Genomic DNA, 19,921 nt, shown 5'->3' on the forward strand with positions numbered 1-19,921 from the left:
ACCAAACAGAAGCTAAATTAATAAATTTTTTATACACAAAGAGATACAATATGTCTCGAGAAATATATTTCCGTGGCAAATAAGGGGACAATCGTCATGAAATCGCTATCAAGAGTGGTTTAGGGGCCTCTAAGGCCCGATCCCCCCCAAGCCGTTTCCACGTTGCTGATAAGGGATGAAGAAGGGATGCGCGGATCGGCCGTTAACTCGGTTAGCGAGAGTGGTCCAAATCGCCGCGTGGGGTGCGGCGAAACTCCGAGGAAAGCATACCACGGCTATCGATCGATAGCGACGCCTGTGCAGTGAGCGAGCCCGAGCCACGATCGACGACCGTAGAGCCCAGGGGAAACAATCGCGTCGTCTCTTCGACGTAGCTCGCGCTCGACGCTCGTGCGCGAGAGAACAGCGAGCGTCGTCGGCAGTGGTTGTTGTTCCCTTTCACGTGCTCCAGCCTCTTTCACGTGATCCCGTGGCTCGCAATCTCCTTCGCGTTCCTGGCCGAGGGGGGAGACCTTCTTCTCGCCCGGCTCCTGGCTGACGGAGCCACGCAGCCGGCTGACAGACACGCCGTTTCGCGACGGCGGCATCCTCGGCACGGCGAAACGCGCCGTCATGTGGCTGACAGTGCAAGATACATTAGGTGCGCCGAGAGTGGTGAATATTCGTGCGTATTTATAGAGCTGCACCGGTTCTTTACTTCGTTATCGGGGCCTCCCATCGTCGACGACGAGTTCGCCGACGACGCGCTCTTCGTGATCGCGAATTGATGAAAATTAATTCCGAAAGGAAAGCGCAATTTCAGGCGCAGTTGATAGAAATTGGCTGAACGCACGTATTGTCTGTATAGTCCCGATTTAATTAACGCAGCTCGTAACGCGTAGTTGCGCGATAATAACAGTTAGTTTTCATGATTATACCTAGTATCTACAAAGAATCACGGATGCAAGACAAGTATAGGGTATAATTACTTGCATATTTCTATTAATGAGTTTGCAGGATGGAAAAAAGTTTCTAAAATAAAAAAAAAACGGAGTTTTACAAGACCTAAAATAACTCAATATCGGAAAAAATTGAAGAATCTAAATTTTATTTGTAATATTCCTCACATTCTGTGTAAATGATTTGATGGAAATTACATTTAAACACTTGTACAGAGACATGAATAATTCAAATAGTCATACGTCACAATAAACAGTTCTCTATGATTCTTATATTCATTATATCCAGAAATGTAAAATTTTTTCATTGAAGAACGCAAAAATCGCAGAATATTTTTAATCTTTTAAATCTGCCATATAATGTTCCAATACTTCTTCTCATATATTATTTTCCTTTATACGATTATCCTTCTTTAGAATATTTCTAATATGTATAGGCTACTAACTTTCTAAGTACCCTGTATTAAAGTTGACATTAGAGAGAGAGATTGGCTGTTAGGGAAATATCATATTTATGATAATTTATTCGATTTTCGCTAAGTGACACGTATGACACACTAAATGGCTGAGAAAGTCGATATCTGGTTGATGAAGGCGCAGATCGAAATATCAATCTTGGGAAAAGTTCTTGAACCTTGACTTCAGTGTATACATAATTATTGATTACACATAGTTATGTTCAAGTCGATACACATTAGTCATAAAGATATTACAATTTTAACTAGTTCAGACTTAGAAATTGTTCTTTTCCATAACATAAAAAAGGAGGAAAAAGTTAACTCAGATTATAGTTAATCGATTTTGAGATAGAAATAGAAATAGATAGGCAGAGAGAAAGCAGAAAGAGGAGTGCGGCGGAGGGAAGAGAGAAGAAAAATGATATAATAATGAAATTCATACGTCATATGTTTATAAAGTTAAATAATGATAATTTTTCAAATTTTTTAAACATGCTTAATATTAGAATATGAAAGACTAACTTTAACGGGCAGATTCTTTAAAAAATTTTAGAAAACAATTCTGAGAAAGTTAATAACTTACACTTTTTTAATAATATTAAATATTTTAATAATTAGAACTCGAAAATTACAAATATTAAATATTTTAATATTTACAATTCAAATCTTATTTCAAGTAAAAATAATTTTATATGATTTTGTGTAATTAGTTCATTTCGATTGCACGTGCATTAAAAGTTAATACTTCCCGGAAAACAACGTTTTGTAATCTATTGTACTTGAAAATCTTTTTGTAATGCATTTTATATTTTGTTTAGAAAAGAATGAAAATTTTGATATTTAAAATTTAGATATACCTATTGACATTTTTGTTAATGTTTCGATTTTGAAAAAGACGAATAATGTCGATGCAAAATGTCCTTTCCGCTTTCTCACATTGCACATATTACAGGCGTATACATTATAAGACGAAGTATAGTTTACCACGCCCACGTGGATGACGGCAAAGCGTTGCAAGGCGTTTAGCACCTTGCCTATACATTCCAGTATTACAGATTAGACCAAGGACTCGCGATTAGATAATAATTTCTCCATCTTTATAACTAATACGCAACATGTGGTATCACATACAATCTATAATATTACAGTCTCGCCATAATTAAATCTTTCCAGGCTATAAATAAGTTTACTTTTATACTACATATTTCATAAAATAAAGCTACAATAATAGTCTGACGCACAAAAACAACATATTTCTAGCTGATGACAGTCTGCCTGGTCACTGCATATTAAATTATGATATGCAAGCTGTTCTTTTTATTTATAGCATATCTGTAGCGAAACAAATTTTGTTACACACATCGGAGTTGATTGATGAAATAAACTTGTGACATGTGCTAATGTTTTTTTCAAACTTAATAAATATTGTAATTTTTAACAATATATTACAAGATCAATTTTTATTGGATGCAGAGAATGAAATTATATAATCATTTATTAAAATACTGAAAAAATATTAAAAAAGAAGTCTGATATTTTTATCCGTTCCATCATATGCGAAAATCATTGTTCTATGTTTGTATATGATACCATAGAAAACGATAGTAAGATTTCTTCTTAACTAATTTCTGTTTAACAACTCATCTTATCCCGATTTTGCTCTATCTCTAAGCTGTTCTCTGTGTATTACATACAGTTGTTACTCTGAAAACGGAGAAGAAACGTTGGACATTCGGCATGACGTAAACTGGCTACAACTGACTACCGCGAAAGAAATTGGAACGGCCAAGGCGCCGTGCGACAGAAAGGAAGATTAAACACATAAGATAGTAATACGGACATCGAGTGCAAAATGTCTGAAAACGAGACGAAATCGGCTTCGCCGATACCCACGGTTTTGTGCGCGCAATGCTGCGACGGTGACAGTGGCGGCGGCGGAGGTGGTGCCCCGGCGACCATACAATGCCCTGCCCTGCAGGTCACATCGCGGATGCTGCGCTCGCCGAGTCACGAGAGCGTCACCACCGACCTGTCGCTCTTCAGCGTGTCGTCGATCGCCAGCGATCTGCGCAGCGCCAACAGGTTGGTGACTTTCAAGTCCTACAGCGACGCGCAGCTCACTGGACGGGGACCTTCACCGAAACCGGACTCTCGGCAGATTCAGGGTAACAGGTTGGTAGTGCAATCGTGCACGATGAAGGGATACAGCTATCGCACATTGACTTATTTTTGTATTTATCTATTGTACATGCATTCTTTGTGTTAGGCCTGCGGACATTCCAGAGATTTTATGGTTCGAGGAGGAGAACGAGCTGATCCGCAGCTGCGGCGTTCTGTCGTCGGCATTGGGATTGCGCAAGAGCTTTAGTACGAGCGATGTGTCGCAGCTTCCTAGCCCGGACCAGACCGCGGCCGGTGGCCTACGAACAGCCGTATCCGCACTCGCCCTCGACACTGCCCAGCGCAACACCCTGCTGCTGGAGCACGCCAGGCTCGATCATGCCTCGAGGTCCTGCAGCACCTGGGTCGCCGTGGGCGAGCCCGTGGCCAGCACGTCCCAGCTTCCTAGCCCGCACGGAGGAACCGCGCAAGAGCAGCCTCAGCAGCAGTCGCAGTTGCAGTCGCAACAGCAGCTCCAAACGCAGCCATCCTCTAACGCTCAATCGGTGCCACAACTACCGCCGCAACCACCGGCACCACCGCCACCACCTGTGCCCTTCACCGGAGCGGACCTCGTCAGGTCCGTCAATAAGAAAGTCCGACAGAATTACATACGACGCAGGTGAGTATTCGACGAAGTCTTGCTTCTTTCTTGATGTGACTCTTTTGGCAGCAAAAAAAGAAATATACTTCGATCATCCTTTAAAAAAGTTATCTTTTATCTAACTTTCATCAAAATTGGAATTGGCTGTATATGCATGTTCCCTTGTAATCGAAGCGAACGTAACTCGTTTCAAAGTTATTAAGTTTCGCGCTGCATCGAGTTTCAATATTAAATAGACAGGAATAGATTGTTTCGTTCGTGTGTTCCCTCAGGCTACTGACCACGTATCGCGCTTTGGAGCGCCTCTCGCAGAGCGAATTTAATCTAGACCAGCTAGAAGCGGCGGCTACGGCGGCGCAAAGCTCCCACGGAGCTACCTTGCTGGTACCCGGGACGGCCGTGGGAGTTCCTGGTGCTTCCTTGATCGGGCGGAAAGAGCGGAATCACGCACTGACAGTGCGGGACGTCGAGAGGGAACGTGGAAATCAGCTGTCCAAGTACGAAAGGAACATGATGATTTTTAATTGGCTCCACACTTTGGATGACAGCGCGGTTGTAGACAGCATCGAGTAAGGAACAAGGAGACCTCTCCAGCATCTCTCCAGCGACTCCGATAACGTGCGACCTATCGTGCCTAAATGTCTCTTCCTCCTCGACACTACGAGGACGCTTCGTTGACACTATATTGTCGCATCTCGGAGAATACCGCTAAATATGTAAGACTTCAGTCTTGTTGTTGGTTATATTGAATTATGACGTCTAAAACTGAGAAATGTGTGAATTTTCCTTTTGCGTTATTCAGCAAAATAAATTTGTTTTTTTTATGCTCCACTCTCATTTGATAAAATAGAATAAATGCGTTAAATAGTCCTCTCTTGGTTCTTCTTCATTAACTCTCGCCTAGCGGATGCCGGGTTTATTCAGGTTAATTTCTCCAACCAGGTCAACCATCAAAAAGTTAGATGTTGTTTATTTTACTCTTTCCTTGTGTTTAAATATTACGGAATGCACTTTAAGCGAACGGAAGAAAGATAATGAGCTGATATTCAACTGGAATAAATAATCGGCAAAAATTAATAAATGATTATGTAATTTATACGTTCCCTATGTTGATGAAACATTACCTTATTTTAACAAAAATAAGCTTCATACTTAAGATTAGGATTTACAACTATTCTATTCTATAAATTGAAAAGAAAATGCGGCATATCTTATAAGCTTATTTTATTGAATACACAAATGGAAACATGTAAAAAGACTAATTTATTTCAATGTACATTGCGAGAATAAATCGCTTCTACGAATGTGATGTATAGTGTGATTTCGTATCGTAAACGTGATCTTTCATGTATGATGTCATAATCCAATATGGCTACAATAATGAACCAGGAGCTATAAACTAAATAGCTAACGCAAGGCATCCGTCCCCTCTCGTCTAGCGACACCGATTGGCGTCGCTTTAACGAGCGTCTCCGAAGCATTTCGTAATAAAGGAAAAATCCAGTTTTATTGACTACATACAAAGTGCATATGCACGCAAAGAGTATGAGCCTTATAGCGAATTCAGTCGCTTGATTATTCCACACTAACGTACACTAAAGGCACATTACGTAACAAAGGCTATTTATCTAACAAGGACACATATATGGATATGTGATAGATCAAAATGTAAGAGAACGTCCTGTTCTCTTAGAGATGCCTTTTACGCATATCAAGAGGATTACATACTTCTTTGAAAAAGATCAATTTTTATGTTTCCAAGTGTATATTGTTGAAATCTGAAAGCTGACAATTTTCAAAGAGGTCTAACATGCGTAAAAAATATGAAAAGATATTTTAAACAAAAGTTTTGTAATTTTAAAGACATTTTTTACAGATATATTCAAATTTTTTGAAAATATATCTTTCAAAATATTCCACTGTACATTACTGTTTTGGAAATTAAAAAAATTTTTATGATAAAATTAAAACTTATTTAGAAATAAAATCAGTCACAAAAGATTTTAGAAGCTTGTAACATTTTTAGAAATTAAATGTTGAGAGAAATTGACGAGATACTTTTCTTCGCAAGTTCAAACACATAACGTAAATGTATTTTGACCGACAAGATATTATGTAGTAGAATATATGTTGGATATTTCTTCGGTTAAAATGCTATGTTTTGTTATTGCACTTATATCTCAGTCTTTATAATGTGCATGAGTGTGGAATAGTGAAGGCAAAATTAATTATTAAACAGAAATTGAAGAACTTGAAAATATCACAAAGTGCAGTACGAGGAGTATACATATTAATAAAAAGAAATTGAAGAACTTGAAAATATCACTAAATGCAGTACAAGGAGTATACATTTGTGCATATACCTTGACACTTTAGTGATCAGCTGATTATGGAAACTTTTTATCTGTATTTTATCCAATTTATTGGTTAAAATAAAGAAATGACATTTTGAGATTACAAATATTTCTATAATCTAACGATAACATGATTATGGTATTTTTATGCGAGATGGAACCTCTTCGTAGAATTTCTCTACAAGTATTCTACTCCGCAAGTATTCTACAGTATTCGCAAATTCAGTTTGCCAAGAGATTTAATATAATATGGATTTAGAGACTAATTTTAAAATAATAATTAATAATTTAAGTTCAATAATACCATAGCAAAGTTTTCATAAAAAAACAATGTAGAAGCAAGAGATTGTACATCTTGTGTTAAGTACTTAGATACATATCGATAGGAAGATTTCAATCAACAGAATGGAAGTGTATCGAGAGATACCAAACTGTTGATTAGAGCAAAAGAAATTTTAATAATTGTAGACTGAGAACTTTACATTTTGCATTTCCAATTTGCAATTATCATGAATGATATCCGAAATCGAAAACGAAATTGTGTGTAAAGAGAAAGAAAAAGAACGATGCGAAACGCAATCCAAAGAGCCCTCTACTTGTGAATATGAACGATGATATATTAGGCGAGATTTAGAGTACTAGGACTTTTGTGATTGTATATCCAGTATGAAGAACTAATCGTATGAAATTCCGTTTATTCTGAACTGTAAACGAGTTTTTTTAATTCATCGATTGCATTATGTGTCAATCGCATTATGCGCGAATGTAATTTTGCTCTGTAAAAGCTTCATTTGCTCGTAATGCGATTGATCAATCGATGGATTAGACAAACTTGTCTTCTCTGTATGAGGAACTTGTTGGTGTTGGGATAAAATGTTATTTGGAGTATACATGCTTAAAAATATTTAATTCTGCGCGTGTTCCTTATGAAAGTCTTAATTGTTCAGCGTAAACAGAAAATCCGGTACAATTATACTTCCTGCCTGACTAATTAATGACAGATTTACATCAGTATTATGCGCCGCAACCGGAGAAAGTGTTTTTGGAATGGTAAATGGATGTGTGATCACAATTAATGTGCTTTTATGTATATTAAATGTTTCCCCTCTTCCAAATGTAATATTCGCGAATTATCGTGATATTATCTGGAGCAGAGAGTAACAAATATAAGGTTTATTGAATATTCTCAATATTTATACATGTAAAGACCTTGTCTTTATAAAATTAAAAGAGAGAAAATAGATAAGAAATATAAAATTAAGAAAAAAGCAGATAAAAAATTGCAACACTGCCTTTCTTGTTATTAATAATCTATAAAAGATAAAAAAGGCCCCAAGTTTTTCAACTTTGTAGCACAGTTTTTTATCGAATAATTAAAATGTGAAAGGTGTAGTCACCAATATAGTATCATCAATATTTATGTTTCAACTAATAAAATATTATATATTAATTTAAATTTTAAGTTTTAGTTTTAATTTTAAGTTTCAATAAAATTTTTAAAACCCCTTATATTTAACAAATAATAAGAAATAAAAAAACCACAATCCATTAATTAAAAAACAAAATTTGGGAAATTTTTTTGTCACATTCATTTTTATTAGAATAGATCATAGAGGAAGTAATAAAGATAATTGATTATAGATGAAATTTAAACAATTAAATTTCAAAAACATGGTTTATAATAATATATTTAACAAAAAGAAAATAATTTGTACCAATTATCAGTTTTTAGAACATAATTAATGTATAAATTTCGATATTTTTAATATATTGGCTACACAAACGTTAATTTTTTACTCCGCACTTTTGATCATTTATAATTTGTAAAGGAATCCTATTTGTAAATTTACATATATTTACCTTATAAAGAACTTTTAAAGTATTACGATAGAAATATATATCAAAATATACGTACACGTACAGAAACATAAAAAATGTAGGGGCACAAGTAATATTAAGTAAATTATTCAACGTACTAATTTAAGAAAAGTTACATTAAAGTTTTAAAAAAATAATTTACCAAATTTTAAAACAACTAAAAGAAAATATTTTATTGGTGAAAATGTTAGATAAGTAGAATTGTAAAAAGATTTGCGTGATACAGTTGATAGTCAAAGATTACAATGAGATTTAGATGTACTTTACAACAAACCTTGTCTCTTGAGATCCTCGTATGTTTTACGATTGACTACATTGCCGAGCGAATCTTCGAATTCCTCTTCCTGCTCTGGCTGCCAACGTTCAGCTTGTTTTTGCGCCTTGAGCTTTTCCCATAGGGCAAGAGCGTCCTCAATCTGAGTAACATTAGCAAAGTGTGCCGTATTCGGTATGCCAAGGCAACGCATGCCGTGCGCGTGCCTCCATTCCGCAAAGTGCCTCTGGAATGCTTTTGGACCTTTATATGTAAAGTTTCCACAAATCTCGCAATTGTAACTAATATTTAAACCATGCAGTTTGTACAACCAGTAAGGTATAGGTTTGCCGTCCCAGCCCAATGGTAAATTCTTTGGATTATACGGGACCTCGTTATCGTCCTCCTCCTCCGATTCACTTGCACTCGCCTCTGCGTCAGAGTCTCCCCTTTCACCCTCCGTTCTTGCCTGCTTTCTCTGAACATTCTCCTTCGTGGCCACTCGCTGACTGGACACTAGTTCGGCTAGCTTATACACGTGAGCCTCGAGTCGTGCAATTTCCTTTTGCTTCTCAGAATCTTTGCTCTTAGCTGACTTTCCCTTTCGATTTTTGGCCAATAGGTTGGGATCTAAGGAGGCCTCGCCTTTTGTACTGAAGAGTCTTTGCGCTCGTTCCTCAAGGGTACCTCCACATTTTAGTCCTAGCGCCATTAAAGCAGATTTTAATCTGTCTAAACCAAGAGATGCTAATTCCTCCCACGATGAGAATGCGGACAATTCCAAGTGTGCGCCTACGTTAGTCAAAGCGCTTCCAGTCTCCTTAGGCCAACCAGGAAAGGTATTCTTCTCCCACTGAGTTTGAAAGTCTTTGTTCGCCTCTTCAATCTCCGTACTTATATCAAGCAGAGGCCTCACTCTGTTTAGATAATCTGTCAGATATGTCAAAAGACACTCAACGTACCTCTGATACTCCGCATTCTTCCTTTCTCTAGGAATGTCAAACAAGTGATCAAAGGTTGACAGATAAGTTATATAGTCTATTTTTTCTATCCCCTTAAGATTAATGTATTTTTGATAACATTCATGAAGATCGAGGTACTTTCCATAACCTTCTTCGTCTGTAAATTCGACAAGATTAGATAGTTCTTCAGTCGGATTCTCCCTCATCTTAGCCAACTCTTCGAACTCGACGGACATGGGAACGCTGATCTCATTCGGATGTCGTCGATAGAATTCCTTTATGGACTTCAGGCGTGAATAAAATTCTGAGAATTCGTTTGGACCGGAGAGTGCTTGAACCTGAAAACGATAAACGAAGAGATAGAACATTTTCATTTTAAAATATGAAAAGGTTAAGATTAGAAATAATTGAAGTTAAAGGTTAGGTATGTTAGTAATCATAAAATTTGAAAACTTTAATTAATAATTTTATATAACCTGTCAGATAAAATCTTATATCAACATACTTCCTCTTTTCTTTGTCCATCCTTATCTTCATATAAGTCCTGTAAATGCATCGTACTGTCCATAAACTGATCCAGCAACATCTTCAAGCGATGCTCCGAGTTGATGTTCTCGCGATGTCCCGCTTTCTTGTGCAGCATCTCTTTCACCATCGCGTCCATCAATCGCTCCCTTTCTTCATGATATCGTCGTTGTTGCTCCAATATTGTTTCCATTGTCAATACGCCAAATCAAGACTGATCAAGACCAAACAACTAAAACACTTTCAAGAAACTTGAGAGCTACAGCAGCAGTTAGCAGTACAGCGTCCAGTCGATCCAGTGCGTCCACAGCGACCACAGTCACCACAGATCACAGCCAGTGTCGCCAACTTTTGAAATAATAATCCACTAAATTCGATTTAAAATACCACTAGAAAATCGCAGATATATTATATAAAATACTGCATAAATGCTGCATTACTATCAATTTAATCAATTAAACGAATAATGAACTCGGTATTTCATAATTATGGCAGCATTTATTATATCGATTTAGATCATATTTGAAAACAATTATTATAAAACATAAATATGTTTTATAATAATAATTAATTGTATTATAAAACATAAATATGTTTCATAATAATAATCTATATAAATAAAAATGTAAATGTTTGTTCCTCATCTAAGATCTTCGTAAGTTTTTCATCGATTGCTTTGAAATTTTGACACAACGTTGCATTCGAAAACGGGAGTGTTCTGGGGTTTGATTTTGGATATATATCGGTGTTTCAAAAATTATGGCCATAATTTAAGTGTAAAAAATAGTTTTTCATTAATATTATTGAAATTTTGACACATTGAGACGGGGAGAGACGGGGAGAGACCGGGAGAGATGGGGAGAGACGGGGAGAGACCAGGAGAGACCGGGAGAGATGGGGAGAGACCGGGAGAGACGGGGAGAGACGGGGAGAGACCGAGAGAGACGGGGAGAGACGGGTAGAGACCGGGAGAGACGGGATGAGACCGGGAGAGACGGGGAGAGACCGGAAGAGAGGGAGAGAGACCAGGAGAGACGGGGAGAGACGGGAGAGACCGGGAGAGGCGAAGAATGTTTCTATTGTTTAAATTAAGGTAATAAGAAAAATAAAGATAGCTGTTATTTTATTGAAAAAAAAGGAACTTATTTAAAACAGTCTTTTGAATGGATTTCTAAATCCATGGTAGCTTTTAGAAAAAAAAGTTAGAAGTACGTGAATAAATGAATATTAGATTTATTAAAGATAGATAAATGCTTATTCAAAAATAAAATAAAAAGAACAACAGTAAAGCAAGGCTCTTGAAAGTTAAACAACGAAAGCAAAGAAAATTTGAAAAAAACGTAGCATAAGAATAGAGAGCCACAGCAACGCGTGGCAGGGCAGAGCTAGTTGTATTATAAAACATAAATATGTTTTATAATAATAATTGTTTATATTCATGTCTAACTACGTTTACAGACACATGCGCAACTTAAACAGTATTTACCTATTATAAAAGGCAGTCCTGTTTATCTTATTACAACAGTAATGGAGTTGTCTTATCTCTGCCTTCTATCATTAATGGAGATCATTCAAAGATCACACTTAATACAAAAAAAAATTTTTATTGAGTGCACAGTACTAATCTTACAAAGATACGTGCATTTACATTGTTTAATTTTAATCTATATTTGCAAAAAATTCATAAAAGAGATGCTTTAAAAATAAGATGTTATAATTAATATATAAAATATATACGTTATATATTATAAATTATTTCATATTGTAAATAATTTGTAGGCAAAGATAACGATATACTCTAGTTTGTGCATTCAGTCAGTATTGCAAGACCAAGTATATAGTCGAAATTGTAGAAGTGGTATATCATGATAATTAAACTTTCTATTATCCAGAATTAAAGTATAAAACGGGAGAAATCAGTTGCAATAAAGCGATTAATTACATTGGCAATGAGTACGTGATCGCACCTTTTCCATCATGCATGTAGAATAATGTTTACGAGATGACAGCTACTGCTATCAACTAACAAGGGACGAGAAATCTTAATCGCAGCACTTGCGGTTGCAAAGTGACAACATTTAAAAGGTGAAACAAACTCTGTAATTATATTCAGCTTTTCCGTAATTGATGTACATTACAATATACACTTAATCTTGTTACTTATTTTAATGATACAGCTAACTAGATCAGACGAACAAGAAAATCACATAGGGTGAGAAGTCGCTTTCTTCATCTGACGGTATCTCTTGATAATATAGTCGATTAGCTTATTTAATGGATGATTTTGACAAGCATGAATTACTACGTGGTTTGTTACCACAAATCACTTAAAAGAGGAAAAAGAAAAATAGAACTCAGTATTATGGGCCATATTAGTCTTCTTCTTCGTCATTTTAATTGAAAAGAATTGACAATTTTGTGAAAAAAATTACGTTAACAATCTTTAATTAATTTAATAAAATTAGGTAATTTAATAAAATAATAAAAAGAAATTAAACAAAAAATTGATTATCTTAATCATCTCGTTATCGCTTGTTGGATAATTTATTGTACTTTGGTTGTTTGAATAAATCAGTCGCGTGTTATTTTCTTTCCTTGAGTTACGACAAGATTCAGCTTGTTCGAAAATACTCCGTAATTCATTAATGCTATTGGAGATTCAATTAAAAAATATTTTTTAAATATTCAATAAAGATTTTATTTTAATTTTTTAATAGACATTTGATAGTTATAGATTTTTACAGTACTAATATGTAAAAAAGGATACCTTAATGGTCATACCTTAATCATCTTGTTTGCTCCTATGTAGCACGGACATACACCAAAAAAAGATTTCTTTATTAACAGTTCTGATAAGTGAGTAAGGTCACGTGTAGTTTTATATCCATGTTTGGCACTGATACTGTAGTCAAATATCAGTCTCATCAAAAAGACCGCGATGGCCACTCTCAGGTTTCTCTCTGATATAACTTTACTTAAAAACCGCTAGAAAAAAGTTAGAAAAGTATTTCATAAAGTCAGAATTACCGCAGCATTTTTTAAATTTACCAGCTAGATGAGCTTTGAAAAACGCTAGATCTAGCGAGAAAACCGTTAAATTTGCATCCCTGATGCAACTTACAGCCACAGCGACGATTTTGCTGTGACTATTTTACAATTAGCGTCTCTATGCCAATAAAATGTGAATATTGAACTATGTACTCAATGTCTGTGAATCTCGTAAGTAATATTTACGATTTTTTGATTCTCTTCCGTGCTATAATCAAGAGCACAGTTACACCGTATAAAATTAAGATTACGTCTACATGGATTATTTACCTATTGTTTACATTATGCTTATACAATTTTTTTTGTAGACAGTACAAGTATAAATTATTATAAATTATAACACAATATAGAAAAAAATCAAGTTTATAAAAAAAAATTAATTTTTTGTAAAAAATAAAGCTAAATTTATCGTTTTAATTAGTTTTTGTCTTTTTAGTACTGTTATTTTTTTAATACCACACAGAAATTTTAAAGTTTAAGCAATAATATCAGAGAAAAAACAATAAGTACTCGTGCGCACGAAAATTTATAAGTTTAGCTTATTTTTGTATAAAAAGAATGTAAAATTATTTTACGTGTTAAATTAAATTAAATTATATATATTTATATTTAACTTTGAATTAAAAAATAGCTCGCGCGAAGAGTTATATTCTACTAAAATTAAGTTTATAATATTATATTATTTAATCTAAAAGAAAGTTCTGTAAAATAATAAAGAAATGATGTTAATAGTGTGTTAAAAGGATCAAGTAACATAAATAAAAATTTCAACAAATATATAGAAAAGTAATAATAATTTTTTTATTATAATCTCTCAAGAAATGATACTGATACTTTTATTCTTTAAAAAGGGTATAAAAGTTGCTTAGCAGATAAAAAATATTTAAAGGTATATGTGACAATCGCGTATTACGTAAATATTGTGAAATATCGAAATTAATGATGCAGAGAAAATTAATGTACGTGACTGAAAAGAAGGTGGTAAAGTGCGAGCAGGGCTATAAAAACGAAATTAACGGTGGCGAAAGAACCATTATTACATGCTTCGACGTGACTGAAAAGTTCTTTATAGGCAAGCACTGATTTCTTTGTCGATGATGTAGGAAGCAAACCCGACGAGGAATCTTTGAAAAGAAGATCTAATGTGCCGTTGAATGGTCCGTAAATGTGAATTGGTCTTCGAGCATTTACGCGATATCCTAGCCAATCTTCCATTTTTAATAAAGCCAGAATAGTATTCGTCCTAGAGATTTCCGAGACATCCTTTTTACGACCAATGACCTGAAAAATTGCAAATTTGATTGTGTAAAAAATGTTAAATCTTAGTGTTTACATTCTTTTATAATATCTTAAAACTGATATCTTTTGTCCTGTATCGACACATTTCTTATTATATATATATATATATATATATATATATATATATATATATATAAATTTTTTACTGTCAATAGATAATAAAATAGTAGGATTATTAAATTAATATTAAGAATTTTTATAGAAATATTTGATCGATCGATTTCTTTATTGAAAATTTTGATTGAATAACGTATATGTATAAAAAATTTACATAAAGTATATCTAATTTTAGTAGATTAAGTTAAAGAAATAAAATTAAATAATTTGTTTAAATATATCAAATAATTTCCCAAAAAGTTTACCTCGCTGTCGATTGTCACCGACAGTGCGCAGATCTCATCGACATAAAATCCTGGATATTGGGCCAAACTTCCATTTTTGCACAAAATGCGATAGTCGGAATACTTATTCGAATGAAAGTGTTTATCTACATAACAATATAATAAACTTAATAATTACTATTATAAAAAATTATTATCGTAGTTCGTAGAGTGCTTTTAAATTGAAGGTAAACATACTTTTTTAAATTAAAATATTAATAATTTTTACTTCAATCTTCATAATTTTAATATTAATTATAAAAGTATTTGGTTTTCTATTTTCTCTCTCTCTCTACATATACATCTAATAAGATTAATTGCCACTTTACCACTGAGAACATTTGCCATCTCGATAAATGCTATGTCGCCGGCTTCTTCATTAATACATCGCATGGCTCCTCTGTCTCCATAATAGCGATTAGTTTTGTTTGTCGCGCAGGATGTATTATTTATATTTATACAAGCCGAACAAAGTTTCGACGCTATACCCGAGGGCACGTCGGTGCGCGAGTGATCGGAATCTTTTATTCCGGGGGTGCAAGCGCCAGACAACAGTTTGGAGACCAACCGTGGATAGTCGCAGGATTTGGACGAGATGACACCGTGTGTTCTGGCGATATTGACAAAACTCAACCAACTGAGTCCTCCGTACTCAGGGAAACACGCTCTTTTGTCCTTTATATCGTAAAAGCTCTTTACAGGGTAATTGCTGTCAGTAGGCTCTCGCATCACCGCGAGTATCATGCTATTCTTATCCATTTCGGTTTCGCTGTATAGAATCGTGGACAGACCGTAAGCTCTGCGGATCAAAAAAGAGAGAACATCAAGTAATGCCGTAATTTTACGTACGTCAATATAGACGTTTCTCGAGATTTTGCTTACGTTCGCGCGAGGTAGCCATAGTTGGAATCGATGGTCATTATGTCTGTTTGATTTTCTTCTATATCGCGGAAGCATTGAAATGTGGAAGTTGACTTGATGCAAGAAATACTCGGTGACACACCAAGAGCTTTCGCCGCTTTTGCCACCCATTTGCACTTGTTGGTCTCCAGATCACCAATCGTGCACCAACGAATGTGCTTGCCACAGGTTTGAATACTGTCGAGGTCGGTTATTCTCCCGTTGCTCAAATACGTATTTACAGATTGTCTGTTCATTTCGAAGGCCCAGCTATCCTCTTGTATAATTGCACTTAAAGCCTTTTTCCAATCTTCTTCTGGATTTTTCAACCATGACAACAACTTGGGCTTAAGAGTGTCTGCAATGTCTCTGAAAAAAAAAAGAGAATTATAATCAGGATACATCCAAACGAATTCTTTCGAGACCTAAAATAATTAATGTTAATTTTTAGAAATATATTTTTAGAAAAAAAAATTTTTTTTGTTTATTTTTGTTGTTTACTTTTTCGCTGCGACGACGCTCCATGGTTGTTTGATCCACGCGCAAGGATTTGGAGTGGATAGAGGAAGAACGTTGCCATTTTGACATAAAAACTCGTACGACTCATTTGTCTAGAGACAGAAAACAATTAATACAATAGCAAAAAGTATATCAATATAAATAATTAATAACCGCTGTGCAAAATGACTCGAGAAATCGGCTGTAAAATAGTTCATTAAAATGAAGATGAAACATCCTACTTACTTTGAGGTATTCTTGAACATATTTAAGCGCTACGTATGCCACTTTACCATCGCCACGAGTTAAACATTCCAAAGCTCCGATATGTCCGTGATGCTCGTCATCATTATAACTGCAATCTGCTGTGTTGTCACAAAGAGCACACAATTCCGGATACTTTCTCTCTAAAAAATATTATGTATTATTTATTAATACAGTATTAATTATTTATCTTTTAGTATCAAGTACAATTCTTATTCTTGAATGTTACTTGAAATTAAGATATCCATAAATTTCCTTTTTCTTAAGTGCTTAATAGTTAAATATTTATAAATATCTTTATAGATAATTCATGTTTGTTCTAACATAAACCGACTTACTTAGTTCTTCATTAAGAGTTTCGTCACCGGTCCAATCGCCTGGTCTGCAAGCTTTGCCAAAGAAGTTCCTGAGATTTCTGATCTCGTTCTCAATAACGGTTACGTCATCGTGGCATTGCGGAGGATTTACGTAATTTTCAAAGTACTTGAGAATATAATTATTCCACCATTGAGATTTGCTAAAACCAGGATGGCAAAAGCCACCATTTTTTAACAATTTGAGACGCTCCTCAGGAAGTACGGTATTCTGCGTTAGACTTTTGGGAACCACTGCCACCGTTTGAAATTCAAACTCCTCTGTAAAGTTAAATTATGTTTACACACACACACATATATATATATATGTATATACATATTTTATTAGAGTGTACAATGGCATATATCAAACTTAAGCGTTTGTCTTGATAATAATCTATAACTATACTTAAAAAAATTTTTTAAGGAATATATTTTAATTTATGTATTAATTATTAATATTTTGGCGTTTTCCATTATCAACTTATAACACAATAAAGCTCTTCATGATTTATGATAATTTTGTATTATTAATCTTGATCTTTTTTATTCATTACAAATCGAATTCAAGATGCTTTGTTTGCTCGTATATGTATTTAATTGGGTTCACAAGTAATAATTTTATTATACATAAATTTTTTTTAAAATTCAATGATTACCTTCCTGCCTGTCCTTATGTCTCAGTTGAATAATAGGTTGGATGTCATTAGGGTAGAATTGGTATGCTAGTAACAACTCTTCTGTATTAAAAATACCGAAATCGGCCTCGCCTTGAGCTAAGCGAATAGCACACTCAGCACTGTCTGCCACTCGCAAACACTTCACCACTTCGTTGTCGCTTCGTTGCACGTTGTAACACGAACCCTCGCTTATCGTATCGGTTGCGCATAATTTGTCTGAAAATCACGAATCGATATATAAACTCAGTTTTCAATCAGTGAGATAAATTTTATTTATCAATCTCTCATGCTCATAGACATTTAGGTTAAAAGATATTGAAATATAAGTTATGAAAGAAAAAGAGACAGTTAACAATCACAAATGTAACAAAACAGTAAACTTTTGAAAGAACAATACGGAATTAGATAGGACTAATAAGAATTAAGCGTGATTATTAATACATAGATCAATACGTACTTTTTCTTTGTCAAAACTTAATACAAATAACTAATTAAATAATTTAAATAAATAATTAAAAATAAAAGGAATAAATGTTAAAATGCTTTTTATCTTTTAATATTTTACATTTTAAATATTTGATATATTTTTATATTAATAATTTAATTTAAATTAAAGTTTAGTTTAATTGAGATAATTTCATAAAGTGTTATCATTAGCTTGGATTTTGATCTTATGCGCATTTAAATTTTATTTTGTATGTTTATAAAATATCAAAGATCCATAAAAATTTACTAAAATTATCTTATTAGGTGTTGTTTATTGTAACAATATGGTCATAATATAAAATATATAATAAATATATTTTAATTTTAATTTTACATCGATAAGAACATGTTACGTCAATTGCAATCAAATAATTCTTAAGATATCTGTTTATCTGATGCTAGATCTGTTTATCTGATGTCTAATAATGCAAGGAATAAGCGTTATCATAAATGCTGACTCAAACTTCTCAAAAGTTAATTGTACACTTTAATGTTCACAGACATAATTGGACAAAATTGTACTCGTTAAATATAATTTCTTTTTAATTTTGTATTTTTTAAATAAAAAATTTAATATAAGGATTAAAACACTTTTTTTAATTTGCTACTTATTGTTTGTTATTTGTAACTTTCACATATCTAAAAATACATTTTCTTGTACTATTCTTAATTTTTCTTAAGTTTTTAATATAAAATTTTAATAAGAAATAATAGCATATTGTTAACATTATGCGCTTTAATTGTTTACTTTTGTATGTACTTCAATATCTATACATCTAAAAAAAATTGAAAAAAAAACATTAATTAATACATTTTGTGTATAACATATTTTTTCAATATAAATTGCTTGAAAAGTTATATATAATTTTTGTATAATTTTAATACAGCAATATGATTGATTTTGTTATCAATACGTAACGAATCGGACTTTGTCACAGTATACGAAGCTTAAGACGCAAATTTATTACATTATAATTTTATTTGCAGAAAAATATAAAAAAGTGAAATAACCGAATATGTAATATTATTTATTTAATATTAAATATTTGATATTAAAAATAGTTCTTAAAGAAAATTTTATTTCGCGGTAAAATTATGACATTTATAACGATTTTACATTACACAAAAATATAATAAATTAATTATAATTAAAAAAAAAGATTTACTTACATACATCTGCACGTGCAGCTGCAATGAGCAGAATAACCCAGACGAGATTCCTCATTGCTGATCTGGATACGATATCCAGAGAGAGTTTAATATGAACTGAAAACGATTAAACCGTTTTTCAACGTGGACAGCAAAAGAGGAACTAGGTGTGCCTCTTCACACGGACCGAATGATAAGAAACCTCCGATAACGAACGCACACGCCCTATACATACATATACCGATGTATTACTATCGCTGTTTCTGCAACCATGTTGTCCTATCCTTCGAGGATCGGATTATGGTGCGAACCATCGATCATGGAAACTGTGCCGCACACATCATAAGTCAATTTCAAACGATTTGTGCCTCACGATAAGGTTTTCGATGAAATTTTACATGCAATTCTATATCTTGTCTTGCAAATATACAACATCAATTTGTAAATAAGTTATATATTGGTGATATGCGTATATTTGTAACTAATGCGTAAATAAATTAAATAAATTATGAATAAAAACAAACACACACATTTTTTTCTTACTTTACTAAAATTATAAAGTTGAGCTGTATGCATTATACACATATGTATACGTAATTTAAATAATTGTTTCAGAAGTTTTCCGAATAGACTTTAAGATTTTTTTGCATACAAATTAGCGTACTTTTCTTTAATTATATCATGATAAAAAAAAGTTAAGCTGTCAGTGACGAGTATTCCAAGATAAATAAC

The 19,921-nt window shown here is 33.7% G+C and overlaps 3 protein-coding genes and 1 long non-coding RNA gene across 6 annotated transcripts; 1 reads left to right on the forward strand and 3 right to left on the reverse strand.

The window, feature by feature from the left end:
- The first annotated feature begins 281 nt into the window (after positions 1-281).
- LOC105829429 lies at positions 282-7,782 on the forward strand. Of its 3 annotated transcripts, none has more exons than XM_012668288.3 (4): positions 282-958; positions 3,093-3,568; positions 3,663-4,178; positions 4,433-7,782. In XM_012668288.3, the coding sequence occupies exons 2-4, from the start codon at positions 3,249-3,251 to the stop codon at positions 4,731-4,733; spliced, it is 1,137 nt and encodes a 378-aa protein (XP_012523742.1). In that variant the 5' UTR covers positions 282-958; positions 3,093-3,248; the 3' UTR covers positions 4,734-7,782. The 3 variants fall into 3 exon arrangements, with proteins under 3 accessions (XP_012523742.1, XP_012523728.1, XP_012523722.1); XM_012668274.3 differs by having other exon boundaries at positions 282-664; XM_012668268.3 differs by having other exon boundaries at positions 282-640.
- Positions 7,783-8,538: 756 nt separating this feature from the next.
- On the reverse strand, positions 8,539-10,447 carry LOC105829456 (splicing factor 3A subunit 3). Its single transcript, XM_012668312.3, has 2 exons — positions 10,113-10,447; positions 8,539-9,945 (listed from the first exon to the last, which is right to left on the reverse strand). Exons 1-2 carry the CDS (start codon positions 10,323-10,325, stop codon positions 8,656-8,658), a joined length of 1,503 nt encoding a protein of 500 aa, XP_012523766.1. The 5' UTR covers positions 10,326-10,447; the 3' UTR covers positions 8,539-8,655.
- A 1,762-nt stretch (positions 10,448-12,209) lies between these two features.
- Positions 12,210-13,511, reverse strand: LOC118645692. The gene is made up of 2 exons (XR_004963373.1): positions 12,914-13,511; positions 12,210-12,780 (listed from the first exon to the last, which is right to left on the reverse strand). It is a non-coding gene; the product is annotated as an uncharacterized LOC118645692 (long non-coding RNA).
- Positions 13,512-13,957: 446 nt separating this feature from the next.
- On the reverse strand, positions 13,958-19,364 carry LOC105830694 (transferrin). The gene is made up of 9 exons (XM_012670193.2): positions 19,211-19,364; positions 17,534-17,770; positions 16,860-17,156; positions 16,504-16,664; positions 16,261-16,370; positions 15,742-16,128; positions 15,189-15,658; positions 14,842-14,966; positions 13,958-14,461 (listed from the first exon to the last, which is right to left on the reverse strand). Exons 1-9 carry the CDS (start codon positions 19,263-19,265, stop codon positions 14,135-14,137), a joined length of 2,169 nt encoding a protein of 722 aa, XP_012525647.1. The 5' UTR covers positions 19,266-19,364; the 3' UTR covers positions 13,958-14,134.
- Positions 19,365-19,921: the final 557 nt, after the last annotated feature.

The sequence above is a fragment of the Monomorium pharaonis genome, chromosome 5, assembly GCF_013373865.1.
Source record: "Monomorium pharaonis isolate MP-MQ-018 chromosome 5, ASM1337386v2, whole genome shotgun sequence".
NCBI lineage: Eukaryota > Metazoa > Arthropoda > Insecta > Hymenoptera > Formicidae > Monomorium > Monomorium pharaonis.